General features: G+C 39.3%; 2 protein-coding genes across 3 annotated transcripts in view; one reads left to right on the forward strand and one right to left on the reverse strand.

The window, feature by feature from the left end:
* LOC309708419 (zeta-sarcoglycan-like) overlaps nucleotides 1–26351 on the reverse strand; it is a 370409-nt gene that overhangs the window by 108884 nt on the left and 235174 nt on the right. For both annotated transcript variants that reach the window (XM_082536450.1, XM_082536451.1), the window contains exon 3: nucleotides 14212–14313. In XM_082536450.1, coding sequence (XP_082392576.1) covers nucleotides 14212–14313 — 102 coding nt within the window. The remainder of the gene's footprint in view (nucleotides 1–14211; nucleotides 14314–26351) is intronic.
* Nucleotides 11097–26351, forward strand: part of LOC309708639 (uncharacterized protein) — a gene marked incomplete at its 3' end in the record, with an annotated part of 227642 nt that continues 212387 nt past the window's right edge. The window contains exon 1 of the mRNA XM_082536867.1: nucleotides 11097–11153. The remainder of the gene's footprint in view (nucleotides 11154–26351) is intronic.

Raw genomic sequence — 26351 nt, forward strand, 5'->3', positions numbered from 1 at the left:
TATGTAATTTGGGATGATCCACATTGTACCAGTGATCTGCACACTGGTAATTAAATTGAATCTGTGTGTCTTCTTACTGCAAGATTGTGTGTGTATGTGAGTGTGAGTGTGTGTTTAATGTCATAGGGCCAGAGAAGTGTAATGCCACACTCCTAGTTAATTAATTCAAATGTCCACCCTTAATTAATTTCACACGGTGGAGTGTTCCCATGGAAACAATGTGTGAAAACATAATACCTGTAGGTTCCAAGGTGTGTGCTTGGGTGTGCGTAAACACAATGACTGTCAGTTAGGTATATTTTAACAGTGGTAGGCCAGAGAGTAATTTTAGCACAAGCACATCAAAATAGAAAATATGAATGAATGGTAGTTGAGTGTATAGGCAGATATGTCTGTATACATGTGGAAGTGTGTGTAAATGGAGTTTTTTATGAAGACTAAATTTCATACTTATTGTATATATACTTTAAAAAGTGTGTATATATGTATGTGCTGAATGATAACTGGCTAAGCAGAATCTATAACATATTTTAAAGAAGACGTAAGGGAGTGGATATTGCTAACAGGATTTGGCCATACCAAACCAACCGCTTTACTTAAAAGTGACCATGCTGTATTCATGCCACATGAAGTTAAATTCCTCTCATGACAGATTATGCAGTCTACATGACCTGGTGATTACACTCAACACATGCTTTAAAACACTTCAGTAAACGGGCACTCCGTGGTTGAGAATGAAACATCTCTATCTTGGCTGTCCCTTTACCTAATATAGGCCCTCATTTTCCACTGATGCTATCATTGAAAATAGCTATGGGCTAAAAGATAAATTTGACTGTACAAAGCTATCTGCTCGCCTGATCACTATGCCAATTACTACTCAGAAACCAAGATTGGAGGGTATTCAAAGTTGAAAATACAGAGAAATATCAGCTCTTCATGCTTTAAAGTGAAGCATTGCGATTCTTCTTTTTGCATAAATTATGGCTGCCATAATATATCTGAGGTCATGGTTGTTACTGAAGGATAGAAAAAGCACAGTGCTAAATGGGGCTAACTTTAGATTTAGGTAATGAAATCGAAAATAAAACAGCACTCAAGAAGATGCCCGGCCAGCTATGAATGACCCTGAGTGTGTGTAGTTCACTAAATCAGATGTTAACTGGAGTGCTGGCACAGAGTTGATAGCCTTGTGCTCAATAGTTACTACTGTCTTTATGCCAGCAATGCAGCAATTATGGATGTCGAGGGATGTGCTGCCTTGAGCCAGGACTGGTTATAAGGAAATGAGTTGTTCAAGAGAAGGTATTGCTTTTTCAACATTAGCACTAGAGTTAGCATGTTGAGTCAGATTTAGAAAGGAAAGGCTTAGGAAAATATCCCAGTCTTATTTTCTCCTTTTTACATTGTGTCAAGGTTTCAATAATATAGGCCAATATTATTACACTAATCTCCTTAGCAGGCTTTTTTTTAAATTAAATTATATTCATCCTTGCAGTTTTCGTGGCTATGAAAGTGCAGTAGAGCTCAGTACTCTGCACACAAATTAAAAGTTCTATGCTGAGTTAGTTTAATTCACTTTGATGTTGTCCATATAAATATGTAGGATAAAGCATTTGGATGCTACAACACCATCTTGTTGGCTAATGCAGGGTTTTTGGTTTGCTGCCAAAGGCAGAGGTACAACTTGACAAGAAACTTGGAAGAGTATTTTGATGGACTTTAGGTCAAGCGATTTTTATTTTAATGACAGCATTATTAAAATTCTTAGATTTAACATGGTATGGCATGATGTGCCCTTTCTCTTCAGTCAAGTTTTGTGATGAGGGGATTTGTTGTGGCTTTTAGATGATGTGACCTCTGAGACAGCAGCTTGAGGGAGGAATTGAATGGTCTTTAAGATAAGATAAGATAAGATAAGATAAGATAACCTTTATTAGTCCCACACGTGGGAAATTTGTTTTGTCACAGCAGGAAGTGGACAGTGCAAAAGTTATGACACAAAAATTAGAATACAATAAGAATAAATACAGTACACAGCTGTACAGAATAGAATAAAATAATATACTATATACAGTAGAATAAAATAGAATAAAAAATATACAATAAGATAAAAATAGAATACGAATGCTATATACAACTGAGTAAAAATACAACGATGCCAGAAAAGATTATTGCACTTAGTGTTATTGCACATGTGTGGATGTGTGTGTTTGTTCAGTTAAAGTCTTTGTTGTGGAGTCTGACAGCAGTGGGGAGGAAAGACCTGCGAAATCTCTCCGTCCCACACCGTGGGTGCCGCAGTCTCCCACTGAAGGAGCTGCTCAGTGCTGTCACAGTCTGCTGCATGGGGTGGGAGATGTTGTCCAACAGTGATGACAGCTTAGCCGCCATTCTCCTGTCACTCACCACCTCCACTGGGTCCAGAGGGCATCCTAGAACAGAGCTGGCCCTTCGGATCACCCTGTTCAGTCTCTTCCTGAGACTTTAAGAGCAAGGGATTAATATTCTCATTCATTTTGTCTCGTTTCCTCTCTCGTCTCTAGGGCCAATGTGACTTTCATTCTTCTGACATTCTAAAAAATGCTATTAAATGTTAATGGAGTCTATTTTTACATGGGTCATGACCACATCTGGGACACACATATGTATCAGAGACTTATACAATGGACACACAGGAATTTGGACATTTGCGCAGACAGGACAGACACAAACATAGAATCGAATATAAGAGCACATCTTGCAGTGACTCTATGCCGGTTAACACGGGGCTTGCCTCACAGTTTGAGAGCGACTGTTCTAGCCTAACAAAATTTAAGGACCTTGTAAAGTTAGTCAAATATGTTCTGAATTTTTTAAAAAAATATATTGCTATTGCTATGCTGTGCATAATGAAATACTGACAGTGTCTAATATCCCTTAAATTGCATCAGTCTCTCTCTGCTGTGCACTTTCAATGACCCACATCACAAACAATTCAAATACAATATTTCTAGCTATTGTACTTGACAGTGTGTCCAATTTTTATCATGTTTTATTTTATTCATTTACTCATTTCAATGAAAGGTCACCCTTTGATGGAACGACAATGAACAAAGATAAATAGCGCTGTAGACATAAAGGCATGCCGAGCTCTATCCCAAATAAAATAGCATAATGAAAAACTATAAAGAAACCAACCTACACCATGTGCTTCAGGTGATTGCAATTAAAATCAAGTGTACTTGACAGCTGAGCTTTGAAACATTTTCTTAATTATAAACAAAAGATGTAAACACAAAAACAAAGGAATAGAACTTTACATGCATTTATTCTTCTGAGAAAGTTGTGAGCCTGAGCTCTCGTAAGTCACATGCTATCAACGTCAAGCAAAACCGTGTGATACCAGCCACAGTGCAACAGTTCCACAGCAACAGCCTCAGAATCATAGTTTATACTAAGGTCTGCATCCGTTCAGTTATATTTATCTGAGACTGTTTACAATGCTGCAAAGTCAAAATCAATAGGTCCTGCCAAGACAGGAACAGCCTAATGCTCCATTAGAACTCTCTGCTATTCAATTACAGCGCCAGAGTTGGAGAAGTTTCAGCTAGCTCAGGTCCCCAGAGGAGAACCACAGAGAAAGTATGAGGCAGAAAGAAGGAGTAATAAATCTAAAACTGACAAACAGCAAAAAATAAAGTTATGGCACCCATCCCCTGTATGTTTCAGCATTCCTTGAAGCTGCAGTACAGGACATGGAAGACTGGAGTTCTTTAATGATTGCTGCTTTGAACTTTTTTGTTGTCATTTTATATCATCGTTCCTATTTTTCAATCTCACACATCTCTTTTCCAGTTCTTTTGTTTTTTTAATAGGTTTTGCTCCATATGACATGACTGTTCCTACATCTTACCTAACTCCTTTTACATATAGATCTCCACTGTGTGTGCAGGTTTTTTTTTTTTCCTTCCCAGGAAGTGAAGCCCTATCCAGGCAGTCTACTACATCTAACTATGCCTGTCTCTGGGGAGCTAGCATCAGTACAGGATTGAGAGAGAAATACAGACCAAGAACCGACGTAGCAAGAAGGGTACAGTGGCAGAGAGAAAGAAATGTCATAGACAGGGGGAAGAGAGAGAAAGGCCTAATAAAAGGGAACAGAGGCACATAAAAGAAAAGCTGAATCAAAAAGAGAGGGACAGCAAGAACAGAATAAATGAAGTTTTCTGTGTGCCTCCCGTGGTGGTGATAGGTCCTCATGGGGTCCCTGTGGGGACAATTATAGGACCTACTGGCAAGAGTCAGTGTTTGAGTGTGTATGTGAACGGATGCAGTCATGTATCTGTGTGTCACTAGAGAAAGATCTTTGTGGATGTAAAATAGAAAGAGTGAAATACAGAAGGACTAAAAGTTGAAAAACACCAAAACACCACGAAGCACCCCCGAAAGCTACTTTTAACATCATCCCAAAGCCTTTGACTTTTAGTCTAATAAACACCGAGTTTTAGATTCAGGAGGGAAGTAAAAGGACATTTTGTACTTTAAATTTGCTCAGCTATTAAAGCTAGGATATTTTTTGCTAATATGATTGTGCTCCAGATGCTGAAACAGATTAATGGTATTACCTTTGATTAGTAAAACTGTTTTTTTCCACAGGTTTTACATTTAATTTCTTTTTGCTCAATGTCGTTGTGGCGGGTTGTGGTTTGTGGCTCAGCTGCAGGGGAGGAGGAGGCTGACACACACCTGAGCTCCATCAGTTGATCATGTCTCCCCTATGAACGATGTGCCAGGACCTGAGCTGTGGTTGTGTGTGTGACTGACACACACCCATACCCGACCGAGTGTTGGAAAAAACCACAAACAAATAAAACGTGTAGTAACATGCGAACTGTGTGTGCGGGTCCTCATTCATGTCACACTCATCTTTGCAAAATGTGTTCAAATATGTTGCATTTTTGTTTAGTATAAGCTGTTTGACTTGTGGTTTAGGCTCAGTGCTTTTTTTCATATTGCTTCCGTGACACAAGCTGGATGGGGTGGAGTCACATGACAACATATCCACTGAGGAAAACATTAACAAAGAAAACAGAAGTACTTAGATTAGTCAGATCACATAGATTACTAATTCTGAATGTTGGGTTTAATTAATTTTTGATTAATTGCTCAGCATAAATTAAGTGGAAGCAGCAAATGAAGTGTCCTACACTATGCAGCTCTACACTGTCAGAATGCATACAAACTAATGTGTCTGGTGTCTTCCAAGCATGGCTGGCACCTGGATTAACCATTAATCTGTTACGGGCCTCATTCTGTGCCCACACAGCCTTTATATGTACTGGGTACACCATACAAGTATGCTGGGAAGTACTCAAACACTGGGAATGTGTGCTGATGGTTTAGGTGTACTCTAGGTGTTATTTTCTTCCTCATTTGTTCTTCTGGTTTATGATCATGACCTGCAATTGTGCACGTGCACATACACCCCCCACACACACAAACAGCATAACTTCCAACTGTTTCTCCCCCAAAATCTCTGAGCACATCATTAAAACCTGGCTTAAAAACAAATCTAAATAAGTTTGCCGAAAGGTTTATTTTGCCAAATTTGTGAGCAATGCTGATTTATCTGACCTCACACTCAGCCTACACAGTAATCTATTTACCTGTAAGGCAGGTGTAACAAAAATACACTGTCCTTACATTTGTCCTTCCCAATAAAAATGTGAAACACAATCAGAGGTCTACAAACAACATGCCAAAAATTGCAATTCATGTTGGGATGTTAAACTTGGCATAGTTAGATCTGGTATTTTCAGTCTTTCTGAAGTTGTTCTTTATACCTGCATGTGTCTCTTTGCCTCCCTCTCACTTCTTTACTTCACTGTGACCTCCTTTCCCTCTTTTTTCTATTCCTTCCCTTCCTCTCTCAGCGATTATGTTTCTCTTTCTTGCACTCAGCTTATACAACCCACCCCCCCAATCTACTTTCTCCCCATGTCTCTCTTTCTGTTAGTGTGTGGTTTATATGCAGTTTTCTGTATTTAGCTCTCACTTGGAGTCACAATGTTCCATTTACTGCTCTGACAATGCACTGCTGGGGGATGGCCTCGATTATGCAAAATGTTTGTGTGTAAAGATGTGATGTTTTGAGCAAGGCATAATTGTGTGGGAGGGATGTCATCTTCATCCTTTTCCTCTGTTCTTTTACATTTCTTTATATCATATATTTTTTTCTAAAATTGAAAAAGCTATTAAACTTTTCATATTTGCAGTATTTATTTACTTTTGTGGATTATCAAACTGTCTTTTGGACACCAAACACTTGTGTTGAAAATTGGGCTCATATTATGGGAACAAACCGTTTAGTGAAAAATAAATCTGTCACAGTTCTGATTGAAATTTATTCTTTATCACAATCAAATATTTTTCCTCTTCAAATCCTAGACTTTTTCTGGTGAACAGCTAAACACATATCTGAGCTGAAGCCTCCCACTGATCCCACAATTTCAGGCTCTATTTTCGATTTTCTCCCCTGTTTTTGTGGCCCCACTTTTGTGAGTTTTTTTTTCTAACTCTTCCCTTCTTTTTGATGGCTTGTAGAAATACTGTATCGCCCAAACTATACAAAACCTCTGAGTATTAATTAATGTAGCAATCTCCTACCATGGTTGCCAACACTTGAATCTTCTTTGTCTAAGGAGGTTTTTTTGTTTGTTTTTTTATTGCAGAACTTCCTACAGCTGACTACTCATTTAAGTTCAGTTGGCTAAATAAACTTAAACCAAATCCTAATTTACCGTATCTGTGCATTTCTTGACCATTCATTTACATTTCATAGATTGGAAGCACCTTGCTAGAGAAAAGGGATGGTATGTATTTAATAAAAAGTTTTGTTCTGACAAAAAAAAAAAAGTTATCCGCAGTTGAGAAATATTAGCAAAATAATAAATGATGAACTGCATCACTATCTGCATTAATTGCAGACATCTATTTTGGAACACTCTGGAAAACTCCAGTGACAGAACCCTGATGGTTGTGCATACATAAGCATTAAAAAGTCCACTAAACAGCACTAAGAATACTGATGTTTTCAGCTGCATAGATATTTATGGATTTTTCTATATTTACATTGCATTTTATTCTGCAGAGCAAATACAAGCTAAAACAAGCAGTGTTGTCAGAGCAAGAGATGTATTTCACATCATGAAAATGTTCAAAGTGTCTTAGATTTGCATTATAATTTCGCAGGATAACATATCCTGTACACATCTGGCGTAAAAATCTGTCAAATCAAAAATGTGGAGCTACCCCATGAGAATATTTTTTGGTTGTTTTTTTTAAACAAAATGTATGCTAATAACTTTGCTGTTCTTTTGTCTTTAATGAGCTTTTAAGCTTTTAGTACTACTATAGCCACGTGCCAATAAATAAATACACAAACAACACGGTCAAATGATTTGTATTTACAAAGGTTGTGAATGGGTGTGATTTGAACTATTACATACTTGCAGACTGTCGAAAAGAGACAAGATGACCAAATATCATGTATAACAATTAATAATGTGATATGTTTATGATTTCAAAGGAAGCTTATTCCAGTATGTAATCATTAGGGCCAGCTTATATAACTGAGTAAAGGCATTAGAATTGCATATTTATTTATTCATGGTAGTTTTTTTATGGTTAGGTTTGGGCATGCTGTGTCATGGAAAGTTATGGATATTTATTCAGTGATCGCTTCGATTCTATGAGAAGTTGTGGGGTATGTCATTGCACAATTCAAACTTTGGAATGACTGTCTACTAGAAAAAACTTTTGAAAAGGAAATTTGTCATCAGGTGCATTTTAGCCTTTGCATTTGGGGGAAATGTTTTCTCTTTAAATTAGATGCAACAAAATTTCTGTTATGTATCCAGGAAAAATCTGATGATTTGTACTGCCCAGCAGGTGCTAAACAGCGTAAGATAAAGCGACATTTGTAGCTTTTTTTAAATTAACTTTGCAATATACTCCCTTATCACAGCATTTTCTCCTGCACCTTATTTTTCCTCCTAGGCTTATTTCTTTTTCTATTCCTTACTATGGTTCTGTATCAGTTCACAAAACAAGCAGTAGACCTAAGGTTCTTAAGGAGATTTTTTTTTTCGGGGGGGGGGGGGGGGATACTTCTTATTCAACATGCTCTCCCTGAATGCAAACAAACAAACTTCACAGTAAAAGTGTGGCAACTGTCAATATCAAAATAAGAGCATGCATGCTCTTTAGAAAATGTGAGGGCAACCTGCTGTTTGCTTTCATGTAAAGCAATATATTCATACAGCTCAAGCACACAAACTTGCAAATACACAAATATACCTCGGCCTTCACAGAAACACAAAACATCAATATCTATTCAAAATAAAGTAAAGGAGAAACATTTGGGGGTAAAAGTATGAAAGCTATGTAAAAAGGTGCACATGATGACTCAGAGACACAATAGCAGAAAATCACATACAGCCAAAGCACACAGTGTGTTGCTAAAAAGACACGCATAAGCAAACTGTTATCACTCAAGTGACTTAAATTGGCTTTATACCTACTAAGAAAATTTTACTAAGGGACTTCGTGAGACAAGGTTAATAACATGTACAGTGGTCCCTCACCTTTTTTTTTTTTATTATAGCGCATTGTGTTCTGCGTCCCGAGTGGCTGTAGACCATTGTCAATCAATCTTGTGCCGAGTCTCCTGTACAGGATGCGACGAAATGTTGTTTGGTTTCATTCTATAATACTGGACTTATTTTTCTACAAAGGTTTGAACATTGAGAGTGTTTAAACAAGAGAGAAAATGTTTGTGCCTTTCTGAGAAAAGTGTATAAAGTGTGTAGTGAGGGGTTTTACGCGCCTAAAACATCTATAATAATCGTGAAAAATAAAGTTGGGTACTTTGCAGATTTCACCTATCGCGGGTTATTTTTGGAACGCAACTCCCGCGATAAATGAGGGACCACTGTACTTCAATTTCTATGTTCAGATTAGACAATACTGCGTCATTCATGGCAATACTAGAGAGAGGACATTGAGATAAAGTCGCTGATGTGAGTATAAAGTATTCAGGGGAATACAGTAAGATGGCAGATTACACTTGATAAATATTAATGCTGGAATACATTAACAGCAATTTCTCTGACATCGCTGAAGATATATATTGTTGAATAGAAAGAAGCTACAGTGTTTAGAAACAATATCCATCAAGTAAATCATTTTACTTTCGGCATGCCATTAGGAATTATTACATCAAACTACTGAGTAGGTTAATTCAATCACTTCAGCTCATGTATGAACTCAAGTGAATGAGTAATGAGGACAAAAAAGCAGAAAAAATAGCAATGCACATTATTAGTTTTTGATTGAGATGCCAAATTATAGTTTACTTGCATTCCTGAACAGAAAATTGAATAATTGTTGAATATTATGCTGAATGTTATGGGATCAGTCAAAATGAATGTAATTTTGAATATTATCGTTGCTTCATTTCTGAGAAGTTCAAATTTTGGTATAAAAATGTGAGCTCAGTTTATTATTTCCCTAATTTATGACTAATGCAATTTTTAAACAAGCATTTGACAGATTTCCTCTTTGTGATAAGTGATCAAATACACTTTAAAATATATATTGTAGCGGGTCAGGGCTGTTTGGGGTTTGACAGCTATGTTCTGTTGTTCCAGGCGGCACAGTTATGTTGCCATGATTACAGGTGACGCGCTCTCTCGGCGACTGTGCGTTTCTGGGTGGAGAGAGCGCGTTTTTGTTGTTGTTGTGTTTCTGTGAATGCTAATAAACGGCTGTGCTCCCTGGCTAACTCGCGGGAAGCAAGACCAAAGGACACCTCTGTTTCCTCCTTGTCTGAGCTCACCACAATATTTTTTTTCTTGATTCTTTCAAATTTCTTCGGATTATCATGCCATATTATGCAACAATGTGAATGTGAATCCAACTAAAAACATTTATGACACTTCTGCCTTTTTCACTTCTCTTCTTTGTTCTCCCCTTCATTTGTGTTCATCCCCCTTTACTTATTCTACAACCCTACTTGTCACACTTCATGTGAAATATGATGGCGCCGGTGAGGTCGGCTGCCGTCACGACTGCTCCGACCACTTTTTCTTTGTCTTTGTTTTTTAAGTTAGTTTTCAGCGTTTCTAAATCGGCAAAATCATCACCATTGGGTACATTAGGTATGACAGTGACACTCTTGTTTCTATTGGTATACAATGTACTCACAATTCGAAGTTTTTAACTCCGGATCCGAGCTGGCCGAGTGAGATCTCGAGGGAGAACAAAGGGAAGCGGCGGCGGCCTAGAGGGAAGCGAGCCGGCGTCAGGAACAGGCTGAGAGCTCGTGCACACCGCACACCTCTGCCTAGCATCCTGCTCGCCAACGTCCAGTCACTGGAGAACAAGCTTGACGACCTCAGGGCCAGGATAAAGTTCCAGAGAGACATTCGGGACTGCAATCTCCTCTGCTTCACCGAGACATGGCTGAACCCAGCGGTGCCGGACCACGCCATCCAGCCGGCCGTGTTCTTCTCGGTTCACCGCATGGACAGGACACGGGACTCGGGGAAGTCAAGGGGAGGCGGCGTGTGTTTAATGGTGAACAACAACTGGTGCAACAGTGCGAACGTTGTTCCTCTCACACGCTCCTGCACACCAAATCTGGAACTACTGTCCATCATGTGTCGTCCTTTTTATCTACCTCGGGAATTTACATCGGTCATTGTAAGTGCCGTTTATATTCCACCACAAGCGGACACGGTCACCGCCTTATGCGAGCTGCATGAGGCACTCACACAGCACCAGACACAACACCGGGACGCTGCGCTTATTGTGACGGGGGACTTTAATAGCGCCAACCTCAAACGCGCAGCGCCGAACTTTTATCAACACATCACCTGCCCCACCAGGGGTGAAAGGACACTGGACCACTGCTACACTACGGTCAAGGACGGCTACAAGGCACAATCTCGCCCTCCGTTTGGCAAATCTGATCACGCCGCCATCTTCCTCATGCCAAAATACAAACAAAGGCTGAAACAGGAAGTTCCGGTTCAGAGGAAGGTCGCGCGCTGGACGGATCAATCGGTGGCCGCGTTACAGGACGCACTCGATGACGCAGACTGGGGCATGTTCAGAAACAGCTCCGACGATGACGTCAACGTGTTTACGGAAGCGGTTGTGGGATTCATCGGGAAACTAGCGGATGATACCGTGGAGACAAAGACTATCACAACGTTTCCCAACCAGAAGCCGTGGGTGGATAAAACCATCCGCGACGCTCTGAGATCCCGCACCGCTGCCTACAACACGGGACTCATGACGGGGGACATGGACCCGTACAAAGCCGCGTCATATAACGTGCGGAGGGCGGTGAAAGAGGCGAAGCAGCGCTACGGGAGGAAACTAGAGTCACAACTCCAACAGAGTGACTCTAGGAGCCTGTGGCGGGGACTAAGGACAATAACGGACTATAAAGCACCAACAACTGGTATGATGAACGCGGCCGTGACTCTGGCAGACGAGCTGAACACTTTCTATGCTCGCTTCGAGGCTGCAGCTAAGGTCTCCAACAATGCTAGTGTTAGCGGCGCTAACGGCTACAGACAGGAAGATACTGCCAGCACCGGAAACGTGCTCGTCATCTCCGAGCATGAAGTAAGGAGAGCCTTCAAGAGAGTGAACACCAGGAAAGCAGCAGGACCAGACGGCATCCCAGGTCGCATCCTAAGAGACTGTGCATACCAGCTAGCTCCTGTGTTCACTGAGATATTCAACATCTCTTTATCTCAGTCGGTGATCCCCACATGCTTCAAAGAGTCCATCATTGTTCCTGTCCCGAAGAAACCCCACCCTGCTTCTCTCAATGACTATCGCCCTGTAGCCCTCACCTCAGTAGTGATGAAGTGCTTTGAACGCCTGGTCAGAGACTTCATCATTTCTTCACTACCAGACACACTGGACCCACTACAGTTCGCTTACCGTCCAAATCGTTCCACAGACGATGCCATCTCTCATCTCCTCCACACATCACTCACTCACTTGGACACTAGAAGGGGGAATTATGTTAAAATGCTCTTCATAGACTACAGCTCTGCATTTAACACCATAATTCCCTCCACACTCACCACCAAGCTGGAGCATCTGGGACTCAGCTCATCTATGTGTCAGTGGATCTCCAACTTCCTAACTGGCAGACCACAGGCAGTAAGGATGGGCGGACATGTCTCAGCCTCCACCACTCTCAGCACTGGAGCCCCCCAGGGGTGTGTTCTGAGCCCCCTGCTGTACTCTTTGTACACATATGACTGTGTGGCCACTACCAGCTCCACCACCATCATCAAGTTTGCTGACGACACCGTCGTGGTGGGCCTGATCTCTGATAACAACGAGACGGCCTACCTGAAGGAGATTAGGAATCTGGAGAACTGGTGCCAGAGGAACAACCTCCTTCTAAACGTCAGTAAGACAAAGGAGCTGATAGTGGACTTCAGCACTAAGCAGGAGAGGAACTACCAGACCCCCGTCATCAACGAGTGCCCAGTGGAGAGAGTGGACAGCTTCAAATACCTCGGAGTTCACATCACGCAGGACCTGTCATGGTCCTGTCACATCAACACCGTGGTGAAAAAGGCCCGTCAGCGTCTCTACCACCACAGACGCTTGAGAGACTTCCAACTGCCCTCCAAGGTGCTCAGAAACTTTTACTCGTGCACCATAGAGAGCATCCTGGCGGGAAACATCTTAACCTGGTTCGGGAACAGCACCATGCAGGACAGACGAGCTCTACAGAGGGTTGTGCGGTCAGCTGAGCGCACCATCCGCTCCGAGCTCCCTGACCTGCACTCAATCTACAGCAGGCGGTGCTGGACCAAGGCCAGGAAGATCGTGAAGGACCTCAGCCATCCCAACAACAGACTGTTCTCTCTGTTGAGGTCAGGAAAGCGATTCCGCTCCCTGAAGACCAACACAGAGAGACTGAGGAGGAGCTTCTTCCCGCAGGCGATACGGTCTCTCAATCACACCACCACACAGTACTGACCCACACATATAGTTCTTACACACACACTGGACTTTCTGGACTTTGGTTTTGCACAACACTGGTCACTATATTCTTCATTTCCGATTAATACTTGTACAGCTGCTGTTATTGTGTATATATTTATTTATATTTAGATTTCTTCATACATTCTTATATAGTTCTATATTGTGTATTGTGTATTTTGTTGTACAGTTATTTTATTTTCAACTTTAATTTATATATTTATCTTTATCTTATTCTTCCCAGTTAAATTTACCCTTCATTCTAATTTGTGTTGTACAGTTATTTCATTTTTAACCTTAATTTATATTTTATTCCTTCCTAGTTAAAATTACCCTTTTTAATTTTTCATATTTATTTCCTATCTTATTCATAGCCTTTTCCTTTTTTGTTTTCTTTAGGTCACGAGCAGTTGTCCAAGCATTTCACTACATATCGTACTGTGTATGACTGTGTACGTGACAAATAAAATTTGAATTTGATTTGAATTTGATTTGAAGAACCATTAGCTTTATCTGGATAATAGAACATCTCTGAGCAATGTTTGGATTATACACATTTATCTTCCAAGCATTTTAGTTGAACACTAATAAAACAATAATAAAAAAATGGGGTATCATTCATAAATGTATGGTCCTGTTTCTTTCTGTTCTACTTTACCGTACCATTAATCTCTTATTGTGCAACTGAATATCAGCCTCTTCGAATCACATTCGCTCAACATGAATACACCCATACAATATCTTTGTAGCAGCATGACAAAGCCCCCTGCTCGATTTCATATAAAAACATAAACAAGCACATGTGCACACACTGACACAAGTGTTGTTGTAAAGTAAGTTTTCATGTTGCCTTAGCTGCTGAGATCGATGATGACTCTGTGTATGATGAATGGAGACAGCTATATTATGTTACACACATAACAAATAGACCCTGACTGCAGGGAACACCATCTGATGTCTGCTAATTATAGAGGCTGGAAAACAGAGGTGTACACAGAGGCACGCAATCAACTCATATATCTTTCTTCTATAATGGGGCAGGGCTTTTTTTAGCAGTATAGAGCACAGACACACATAATGTTATATATACATATACATCCAAATGGTCACATGCAAATGGTCACACACAAATGGACGTGTTCTTACCCTACGAGACTGGATCTCTTTCACATATAAAGGCAATAAGAATTCTGACACTCCTTCAAGTCTCACTCCTTCTTTGGTCACCCGGAGATTCCCCATACCATCCTAGAAAAAGGTACGAGATAGAAAAATACAGTTTTTAAAAAGTTAATGACAAGCCAAAACAATACAAATGAAATTCTCATCCAGTGTTTTGCTTTGCTTGTCTATTATATATATTAAAAAGGGCACAACAATGTATTATTAAAGTGTACAATGATATTACACACAAGCAGACAAACACACACAGTAATCTGAGAAGTTACACAGTTTTTTTCTTCATTTTATTGTGCATACTGTGTCAGCATGGGAAAAACACTCCCATGCTGGCACAGTTGGAGTGTTTTCCACAAAATTGTTTGAATGCCTATAGTTAATGTGGATGCCCCTTATTCGTCTACTAATAAATATATTTCATAAAAACAAACATACAAGGGAGCTAAGTTTACAAAATCCAAGCTCCTATGCAACACATGGAGGATAAATAAATAATTTTAAGCTTTTTTTCTTTTGCTTTATCAATTAGTGTGAATAGCAGTACTTGACACAATTATATATACCTGAAGATCTTAAATGGAAATAATTGAAAATATGTTGACAGCTTTTAAGGCTCTGTAGATACCAAATACTGAGTAATATTAGGCACTGACAAGCAGCGTTTATTCTCAAATCCTGGGTTCATCAATGGTCAATATATAAATATTATATTTAATTATCAATGGAGAATCATTATTTTTTATCATTTATTACGTTATCATTTGATTCAACACCAATTATGTTATGTAATTATGAAATAAATAATGACAAACAATGTGTAACTGGAAATAAAGTCATGCTGGATACACATATTCTATTGATTTGGCATTCAGCAACAAAGTCTCATGAGAGCTCTAGTTTTTCTATGCTAACGCAATAGTTGCTTTATCCTAGTCAAAGCAATGGAGTGGCAGATAACCATTTAGTTTACAACACGGAAACAAAACAGTAGAAACAAATTTTAGCTGGTCAGAAAGACATATCAAAGAAATCCATGAAGTTTGGCAAATGAAAAAGAGGATAACTGGAAGAAGGATGTGTTGTGGCAACCATCTTCTAAGAAAGGCTTTGTACTAAAATGAACTTTCTTTCACTTTGCATTGCCTGTGAACTGCTATTAACTTGTATTGCCATTACAATAACTGCCAAGAAAGATTTTGATAATTATAAATTAATGTTTTCCCTAAATTTCTAAAAGCTCTTATGATAACTAAGGGTTATATAAATATGCGCATCACTGCTCTGACTAAATCTGGTTTTATGGTCTCATGAATGTGTCTATATGCGTACATGATACGGGAGGCAGGGGGGGTTTCACCCCCCCCCCCCCCCCCAGACACGCCCCAATGCAGTTCTCCAAGATCCTGACTATGCGACGCTGGAAGCAGATGACAGAAGCGATTGTCGAATGTCAATTGGTTGACAAGTGGGCTGAAATAGAGAAAGGTGCAACAGCAGAGTTCGCCCGGAAGAGTAAAAACTTCAAAGATCAAAAATTACAGCATCAAAAGCACAGACAGAGGCTGCAGTGGAAATTTTCATTGTTTTTAACACTCAGTTCCACTTCTGCACTTTGTATGTCATAACTTTGCTCTCCTTACAAGAGTGGCCCACAGACCTGCTGTACCACATACTTGGTACAATGCCTCCATCTGACAACAAAGCTCACTGCAGGCAGACGTGCTGTCCTACTTCTGCTCGACCATAAAAGCAGCTTCAGGCTTGTGCTTCTGCTCACATCAAAGCAATGTTTCTGATGAGCTTGCTGACTATGTTTGATAAAAATGGCTTAAATTCAGTTCCTTTAAAACAGACATGCCGGGTATGAAGAAAGTCAAGCCTCTAATAGAGTAAAAAGGCAGCTCCTGTAGTATATCAGATCAATTATCTCACAACTTAGACATTCACATTACTCACACTCTCATAACATATACATATAGGATCTTAGGGGTGGGCACGCTACACGGACTTCAAATTACCATCAGGGTGTACACCTCACCGCTGACGTCGTTGCCCACCTCTCAATTTTAAATACACGTAGACATTGAGGGCTAGCAGGAGGGACCATGCGCTTACCTGCTGCTCTCTGGCAGGTAGCTCCATGCCCTCCTGGGTTTTAAATGCACCTTAGAACACACATGCATCAACACTACATATGAGCGGGCAGAGGGAGGTTTGGAGTCTTCTACACCCCCGTTCTCTGCGGCCTGCTGGAGTGGGAGGGCTAGGAGGAGGAGTTGGCCGTCCGACTGCGGTCTGGAATGTGGGGCCTCCCTGCTGCTGCAGAGTCGGGGCGGTCTGCATCTCCCCACCGCAGGGAAAAGGGTAACACCACCTGGGTCAGGCCTCTCGGCCTGGGGCTCGGGCACTCTGGCACAGCTGGCTGCCGGAGGAGCTCCCAGGCACGTCACTACAACCCCCCCTGGCTTATGCTCCGCAGCTGCTGAGTGAGCCCTCATCTGGGACTCTCGTCAGCTCTTTCTGGGATACTGGCACGGCTGCCCCTCTGTTGGTCTTCCTTGGTCTCTTGTGTTCTGAGGGCCTCTGGATGTCTGGAGTTTTGATCTCCTCCATACCTGCTTCATGCCCTGGTGGACAGGGCTGTGGCCCCCCCACACCCTCTAGCAGATCATTACATGAAGGAACCTTTTAAAAACAAGCACGTTAATGCTCATACCTTAAAGCACACTGTGTGCTGTCGATCTTACGTGCTGCACAATAATGTTTAACATTTAGTATTTACTGTTATATTCCCATAGATCATCACGATGTTGTTTATTCTATTGCTCTCGTCTTCTTCTGCTTGTTTTCTTTTTTCTTTCTCAACAGGTGATCCAGGAAAAAGAAAAAAAAATGGTCCGTGGCACACAAAAGACAGTGATCCAGCTGTTGTCTACTCAGCAGTGACAACTGACGAAGTCAGTTATGGACAAATAACCATCAGACCAAACAAGACCAGAGACTTTAAACCAGAGCCAGACGTTGTCTACTCTTCACTGAAGTAGTCCACCAGTCCAACCATTGACGTCCAGCTGCTGGTCTCTAACTGGTCCCCCCAGCACCTCAGACCAGAGGACATCCCTATGTTCAAGATTTTTACATGTCTTATGTCTTTCTATCACCAAATTAAAAATCTGTCAGCAGATCGGTGGTTAGGAGAGTGCAGAGTCCATAAATGTGTAACAGATGTGTTGAATATAGTGTTGTTAGAGTTTGGTGAGTCTTTTTGATTCCGTAAGAGTTGTTGAGCAGTTATTATTGTCAGTTATTCAGTTATTAAGCATAAAAACAACTCTGAAGGGTTTACTAATCAAAAGAAATGAGTTAAAATGCTTAAAAAAAAGAAGTAAAAAAAATACAAAAATTGGAAAAATGATCAAGAAATTTTAAACAAAGTAAATAGAGGCTGGGGAGATGGCAACTGTCTTACTGTCTCATTACTTCGCAGTGCAATTGCTATTTGAAGTTTTATGAGTCAGACAGTCTGTGAAGTGACTTTTTTTTCAGAGGTGGAACTAAAACATTCTGTATTGAACCTTTTCCAGCTTCAACTGAAATATGTGTTATTCAGTGACAACAGATTAGTCTTGCCTGCTTGGCTTCCAGTTTCCTTTTCATGCTCAAAATGTTTGACAAAGTGTTCATGGAAATAGTGATTCTGATCCCATTGATTATCATTAATTGTTAGCAACAGCAAAGCAGCAGAGCCTTTCAAATTGTAATAGTGCAAGTTGGTTGTAAGAGCAACTTGGAGAAATTTGTAGGACAAAACAATGAAAACAATGAGTAATGGGGCATACATGAACCCCCCCCCCAAATAAATACATAATTACCTACCTTACTGTTGGATAACAGTTGGATAACAGTAACCATTCATTAATGAAAAAAAGTAATATTTTTCAAGCCATGCCTTATACCTTCTTTGTTGTAGGTACAAGTATAAAAAGATAATTTTAGCTTGGTGCTATGTGGTTGCTAGAGAATATGAAGATGTCTAATATGTGATATCAATAAGAACCTTCAGCAGCTGAAGATATATGTGTTTACCAATTCTCATCCTGTAGGAAGAGTTAGTGACCAAAGAAACCTTTTATCTGCCAACATTCTTTAATTACAATGGCTAATAAGAGAATGGAAATCTACATGTTTTGTATGTCTTTTTCAACTAAGTGTGCTTTGCTAAGAAATCTACAGGTGCTTGTCCCCCAAATACCTACTGGAGATACATTTTCTGTGTCATCATTACACAGTAAAGTACACTCCCTTGCCTCTATACTTACTTAGTACTGACTTATTTTGGAAATAAGTGTGAGCTTATGAAACGTCCGAGCTATTGTTGCAGATAGTTTTTTGAAATAGATATTTTTTAACGTTATTTTAACCCTGAACCTCGATTGTTCTAAACCTAACCAAGCCATTTTCTTGCCTACATCAAACCAAAGTGTACCTGAAAACCAGATGCAAAAGAACAAGAAAATAATTCTGTTAGAAAGCCCTTAAGGCAAGCTTCTCCCATTTGCACTCTTGGCCTGAGAAGGACCTGAGGGAGGTTTTCAGAATCAATAAACCCTTAAACACAAAACACTTCAGGGTTAACTACTTTTTCACTAATGCTATTTACTTTAAATAAAGAGAATGATGAAAGGCAAATATATAAAAAAGGCTGCCATATATGAAAATTTTAAAAGATATATCAAATGTCAAAGACACACTTCCTTAAAACCGCAAAGTCTGTGAAATACAATAATGAAGGGTCTTCTTGTGAAAGAGTAACAACCATAAATAAGAAGTTGCCAGGTAGTAATGGTGTTGCTTGCACACAGGTATGATAAAAGAAAAAGCATGATATTCAAAACATGAACTACTGTTTCTTACTCAAGTCATGAAAACATGATGCAGCATTTCAAATACCAGAATGCTTTTAAGACCAGTTAACCTATATTTCTAAAGTGATTTTACATCGAGGGCCAAAGTGGGCTGGACAAGTAAAACTTCAATTTTTAACTATACACTTAATTCATGGGATATTTTATATTAAGATAAAGAAGTGCAATATCAACAGCATATGTCAGTTCTTTTACATGATAAAAGTGTGAAAAGCAGAAAACGGTCTGTAATTCACTGCCCAGATTGTCCTCTATTTATAAAACCTAAAGTTTTTGTTGTTTGATGAAGATTTTCTTGTTTTAACCAAAATGTCTATACTATACAGTAAAAAAAAACCCATGAATTTTTCTGTCATTTAACTGTTTATCTATTACTTAACCACTCTGGTTTAGTGTGAATAGCTATGGGGGAGTTCTTCACCAGCAGGAAAAGCTGAAAAACTTCAGCCTCCTTCATGTTTTCCAAACCCACCTAGCACCTCTAATTGGACATTTTGCCAGGCCAATATTGACACTGCTGTACTAGAGCTTAATAGAGAAACAGTGTGATGGCCTTACTTGCAATCACACATCTATCCTGTCGGGAATCCCATGTATAGCTGTGGTAGGGGTGCTGTGGGGTTGATGCAACATACCTAGAATGGGCGTGTTTGTGTTCCCTATACGTACGGTAAACAGAATGTGCACATTTATAGATGTCCTATTCAACACAGTGCCTTTAAAGGGAATGATGGATTCCCTTATCATGACGAGGTTAACTAGTAAACTGTCCCATTAGATGAAACAATACCATATGCAAGGTTATGCACACAGTACACCCACACCAGTCACATACAAACGAAAGACATGTTTACCACAATGACTTTTCAGTGTCCAAACATAGACATGCACGTGCAAAGACACATAATAGGTCTGTGTGTCCCTGCGATGATGGATAGGCTGGGAAACTATTTTGCAGGGGCTTCTAATATTCAGGAGTGTTGTAATTTTTCATACAACCTTTTATGTCAGCAAGTAGACCCAGAGAAAAACAGAGAGCAAGAGGGAGTGAGTACAGTGTCACCTTTGGTTAGAAAAAAACAGCTGGAAAAATTGCTTAAGGGATGCACAAATTGGGAAACTATAAAACTGCTTTGGTTGCTCCTTGGCTTGTTGAACTGAGACACTATGTGAGGGTTTTAAAAAAAGCGTTGTATGGCAAAATATTAACTTTTTTAAAAGTTAATTTGGACCTTTTCATTTTGATATACCACTGGATAAAAGTTGAATTCAAAATAATTTCTGTGAATGCTTAGTGAGTAATATAAATGACCATTTTTAGGTGATAGTTTGGCATATCTATGAATTTTTACAAACTGCAAAATCCATGTCACATTCAATTTTTCACATGAGGCATTAATAGCTTAAGAGCTCCTTCTGGAATGTATGGCAAAAAATATGAACTTATAGCATTTTTATTGGTTATCTTTCTCTTCTCTCACTCTTCCACTGCACCTCTTATCTTTCTTGCTTGCTTTTTCCACATATTACACAACTCACTCGATTTTATGGTGCACCAGCACAGCTCTAACAGTGCCAGACTCAGATTAAAGGATGGAGTCTAAAATGGTTAAACCACACATGTGTCATGCAGTGCAGCCAAAGTAATTTCCTTTATCGAGAAGTGTTTTGTATATATGAGCTGAAATTTTGTTAAAAGTAAAGCTTTAATGTCTGCAAATTACCAAGGTGTCCAGTTAGCTTTCACAACAGCCAAGTAGCAAAGCAGCCATTGAAGAGTAACTAAAGAATTCAACCATAACTGTCCATATTGCACATTAAAAAAGTATATTGTCCTACTTCCACATCAGGCTTTTTAATGTACAATAAATAAAAAAAATAAAGCCATGTGTTTATTATTAGAGACATGCTTACATATCGAATTCATGCTGTTTTAAAATTAGCCATTGTGGATTCCTCTCCCATGTGCTCTGTTAATTTGCTGTTGCTGCTGCCATTTGCTGTTAATGCAAACTCAGCACATTCCCCATCTGTTTCACACTAAAACACATTGAAAGAATTAAACCTCCTTAACTGCTCACTTACCTACAAGGCCTTTTTTTGTTAAATATCAGCAGCAATTCTCATCTATCAGCACTGATGTAGAAAAGTCAGAGACTAACCGCTATTATAAAAGCGATCATAATTATAGCCATAAATGATGTAATGTGTTAATAAGATAAGATAAGATAAGATAACCTTTATTAGTCCCACCCACACTTGGGAAATTTGTTTAATAATATATAAAGTCCAAAATGTACTTTTCATCCTTTCCTATTTGTTTCCTTTAATCTAGAGTAATTTTGCATACGCTAGACCGCATGTTGGGAAGTATTTGTTGTTAACTGAACAATCAGTTCTCATACTTACCATGTGGAATCAAGAAGATTGACGAGGGAATAACAATCACAGCCAGATGAAAAGGCATATTTTAAACTGCAAGGCTTCTACTGTGCTTCTGGTCAGAAGTTTCACGTTGCTATGATTATTTTATCTGCATATCAAGCAGATAGAAAGAAAACAAAAGTCAATCAAACAAGCTTTCTTCTTCTTGAGCACTTGTGCTAAAATCAGCGGTAGTGCTGTGCAGTACTAGAAGTTTTTGTATCAGTTTGATAATAAGTAAATAGAGGGCCAGTATTGCTAGAAGCGATACTGATACTTTTTACCTATAAGGGTAACTTATGTAAGGAATAGCAGTGTGTCATGATTTATGAGCTGCATCAGTAACTGAGTTTTTTTTTGAGACTGTACCTCTGTATCTCTATAACACTCTGGGTCAGTTTTTGTTATTTAAATATTCTATAGGCTATAAATAAAGTAGACATGACAGTCACCACGAAAAGGTTCATATGCTGGTATTGATCCAATACCAGTGGTGGTGTCAATACTATTCGTGTTGATGTGTGCGACCATAGCTGTACCTGTTAATTGAACACCGTAACAATAAAGTAATGTAATGTAATGAATTACTTTCTCTGTGGTGTAATGTATTACTTTTTTAAAAAACAACCCTAACAAAGTTCTCAACACAGAAATAAGAAATTGACAGAGTTCAAGTTAAACACACTAGTAATTACAGTACTGTTCCAAGATAGTGTCTTCAAAATATGCTGGCATTCCAGCAGCTCTGACAGGCTAGAGAAACAAGCTAGACAGCTTGACTTAATGTCTCTTTTTCTCAGAATGTGAAGTCTTTTCATTTCTGTTTACATTAGTTGTTTATTGTATACTGAAGGTGCAGTTGAAACTGACCATTTAACATTTTCTATTATAACCTAAGGCACCAGATCAATACCAAGCATAAAAACAGATAGTTAAACTAACCTTGAACTAAAAGTTCCAACCACTCTCATGCAATAGTATGAACTTTAATCAAGTTTTGTAATCTAAACGCATCGTGATGCAGTGGCGCTGTCATCTCGAGCCAAAAGCATTGTGGGTGCAAACCTCCTGGTTTCTTCCTGTGTCTACAAGAAATGGTTAGATACTAAATTGGCTGTAAATGTGGATGCATGTGTGTGGTTGTCTGTCTGTCTCTCTTTGAATGAACTGTCAGCCTGTTAAGGGTTTACCCTGGCCCCACGTTCTGGAAGGGCTTTTCTTTCTTTAGTAAGTGAACTTTCTGTTATGATGATGTAGCTACAGGGGAGAGACTGCTCTACACAGGATGACAAATATTAACCTTTCTTAAGTACTGGGTTGCGTTGACCACAGCTGCACACGAATAGACATCCCTTAGTGTCCACAAATGATGCACTTGCTCTGTCTCCTTTGTGTGAGCCCCCACCTGCGTCCTGAATCACCTTTGACTGACAAATGACAGCAAAGAGTTTCCTGCTGCTTTGCCCAGTCCACACAAACCACTCATTCACACAAATTGCACAGAATATCACAAAGGGACAAGCTGACAAGTGCAGTTAACATCACCTTGCTTTCACCAACAGCTGTGCCCCACTTCACCTCTATAGCCTGAGAGACAGTCTGACTGACAAATGACAGCAAAGGTTTAATGCCTTCTCACACTTGTGTTTGTCTACTTGCCCCACAGCTGTCACCCCACTCACTCTTGTTGTAAAAAAATAAAATAAAATAAATCTAAAGTGTTAGGTCAATGGGGAGAGAAAAGAAATAATCCTGCAAGGCTCAGTGGTTAGATGAATGCTTGCCACTCACAATTGGACAAATAATTCAAAAAAACTTGTCAGCGACTTTCAAGACATTGGAGCGCCGAAAACTCACATTACTGAAAGGACCCGTGTATTATTTTGAGGTTTAATGAGTGCAAGATCAATGTATATTTTTAGAAATTCATCATTTAACTTGTTTCAATACTTCAACAAGTCTCCATGTTTCTGTTATGCAATTCTGCCTAAACTTTGCATAGGTTATTTTAGTTTAAGAAAGATTAATGTTCATAGCACAGAACATCAATCATAACAGTCTTAACTCCACTATAATGGAATTAAGACTGTTATTGATAGAGCTATCCTCAGGGGTTAGAGTGGAATTTGGCAGGTGGGGAAAGCTTAGGTTCCAGTGTGGCAGTGCAGCGTAGAAAATCCGACTCAAATTGAAATCGAGTCACTTAATAATTTATTTTTAAAGCTCCAGCTTAATCAGCTACCTGTGCTACTAGTGCTCTGAGGTTTATTGCTCTTCATTGATTTAGCTGAATGCTTATTACAACACATAAGCAGATGTTACATGAAGCATTATTGCTTCTTTTCAACACCTCCAAGCCAAAATAGCAAAAACGGGGAATTAGGTATCATCAGTTTAAACTGATGACTCCTCTCAAAGTCCTTCCAGAACCAACTCCTATTAGTCTGCAAGTATATTAAAACACATTTAGGCATTTATTTGGGCAGTTATTTTAAAATAGTAAATGTAAATGAACTCCATTAAAACTCCTTCCAGTCAATGATTTATATATATCTGTTTCTGTCATATATAAATATGACAGAAACACTTCCTTTTTGCTTGGAAGTTATAGTTCTAGCACAATTTCACAGTTGCAAAATTCTGCAATAGTTTCCATTTCTTCCCTTAAGCTACTTCAGTCTCTGACTGTAGAAGTCACTTGGATGAGAGGTGAAACGTTTCTCCCACTGAAAACGTTACGTCCAGTTGAATAGAATTGACTTTTTTGGGATTTCCTTCCCTAGATGATTGAGCATGCATCACTGAAAACTGTACTGCTAATTACCTAGTTTAGCTTGCATTTACTCTCTGGTATAAATTTGAATAACATGAAGTTATTATCATTTAATTTGTTGCCAGGTGTGTTTCTCTCTGGATCTGTATAATGTCAACACATCCGACCCAGTGCCTGCTTAAAACAAAAACAAAAAAACCCAATCAAAAAAGAACAAAAAAACAACAGCATAAATTAGGACCAAACTGTACATGTAAGCTTTAAATTTACAGTTGGGCTTGCTCAGCAATCCCTACCTTTAAAAACAATCTCTCCTCTCCACTGCTCTCTCACTTTTTTCCATCTTTTTCCATCATTTTTTCCCCTTTGGAAATAAAGTAACTATATCTATTGCAGGCATTCAGTGCCGAACTAACATGTGCTGAGCTGTTTGAAATGATGCAATTTAAATTACCTGTAACTTAAAAAAAAGAAGTCACTCTGTTTCCTCCATTAAGTATAACTCGCTGAAAGCTGAAGTTCTGACAGTGAGTGGGAAGAGAAGGAAAAAAAGGACGTGTGCAAAAAGGACTATTAACTGTCTCTACCACATCAGCTCGAAGGACCACCGAGATGCAGTCCATGAAAAAGTATCTGGCGTGACAGTAGCCTTATCTGTAGTATTGCTCTCAACTACACATTAATTCAAGGTTTTACAATGCTGTTCCAGATTATTCCTTCTATTTTAACCTCTTCCTATTCCTCTATTCATCTTTCATTTTACTTTACTTGTTAATCCTTTACTCACTATAGTTGTACATAGCAGGTTTAGAACCTTAGACAAAAGAGAAATAATAATGTGCACTGTTCTTGTCAATAGCTCCTTCCTCTTAATTTAATAGTCAATAAATGCCAATGCAGTTGGGTAATTAAAATGTCATTATTATATTTGGACAACACCCAAGGTATTCTCAAGCATTTATAGTTACACATATGAAGCTAGAAATAACACAAAATGTGGTTTTATTTTTAAAAAATGCTTTAAAAATCACCTCCCACACGCATACAGACATTTAGCAAACAAGGTTTAGCTAAAGTTTATCTAAGGTAACAGCAGAATCCAAACAATTGAAAAAAGTATCTTGAATAGGAAGTAGTGGTGCAACGGATCAAAAATCTCACGGTTTGGATCGGATCACGGTTTTAAGTCACGGATCGGATCAATTTTCGGATCAGCAAAAATAGAAAAAAAAAGACAAAAATTCGACTCGTCATTTACTTATTTAAGTATTTTTTGCCTATTAAAAAACATTCAACTGAAGACTCATTCCACGCACTTATATAAAAACAAATTAAGGTGCAATATGGACATTATGGACCATGCTGGGCAGCCTCTACATCCTCTGCACATGGCCATAACCAACCAGAAGATTCTGTTCAGTGTGTATAGGAATTTCTTTGACTTATGTATTAATCACATTATTTTATTGTATGATGCCTTGGTGCCACTGGATTTTAACAAGTCTCACACTCATACATTAAGACAAATGGTGGGGGTCTAGTAAGGAAGTTGGGGGAAGCAGACAGCTCCACAGGAAGAGTCTTTTGTCTCTTTGAGGACTCTGGGAGGTAGCAAGGGAGTGTGAACCTTAAGATGTGAAACAGCTGTGTACTGCCTTTTGTTCCTGGAGAAGGTATTTAACTGAGAGCCATGCTAGGCTCAGGGAGACTCTGCTGACCGTCTGCCCCGCGGTCATGTAGGCTCTCCATAAGCTTGGTTTTCTGTTCTTTGTGTGTTTTGATTAAAGAATGTTAGCTACCGCTCACCGCTCGTCTGCAGGCTTTATTTAAATGGAAAACTTCCACAACAAGTGACAGGTTGCTTCTCCCAAAGTCAAGGACTATGCAGCAGACTTAAAAAGTCCTTTGTCCCACACGCCATTAAACTGTTTAACTCCTTGCTGGAGGGGAGAGGGAGGGGAAACAGGGACAAAGGAGGGGGGAAC

This window comes from Aulonocara stuartgranti, assembly GCF_965226115.1.
Source record: "Aulonocara stuartgranti genome assembly, chromosome: 6".
In the NCBI taxonomy this organism is placed as follows: domain Eukaryota; kingdom Metazoa; phylum Chordata; class Actinopteri; order Cichliformes; family Cichlidae; genus Aulonocara; species Aulonocara stuartgranti.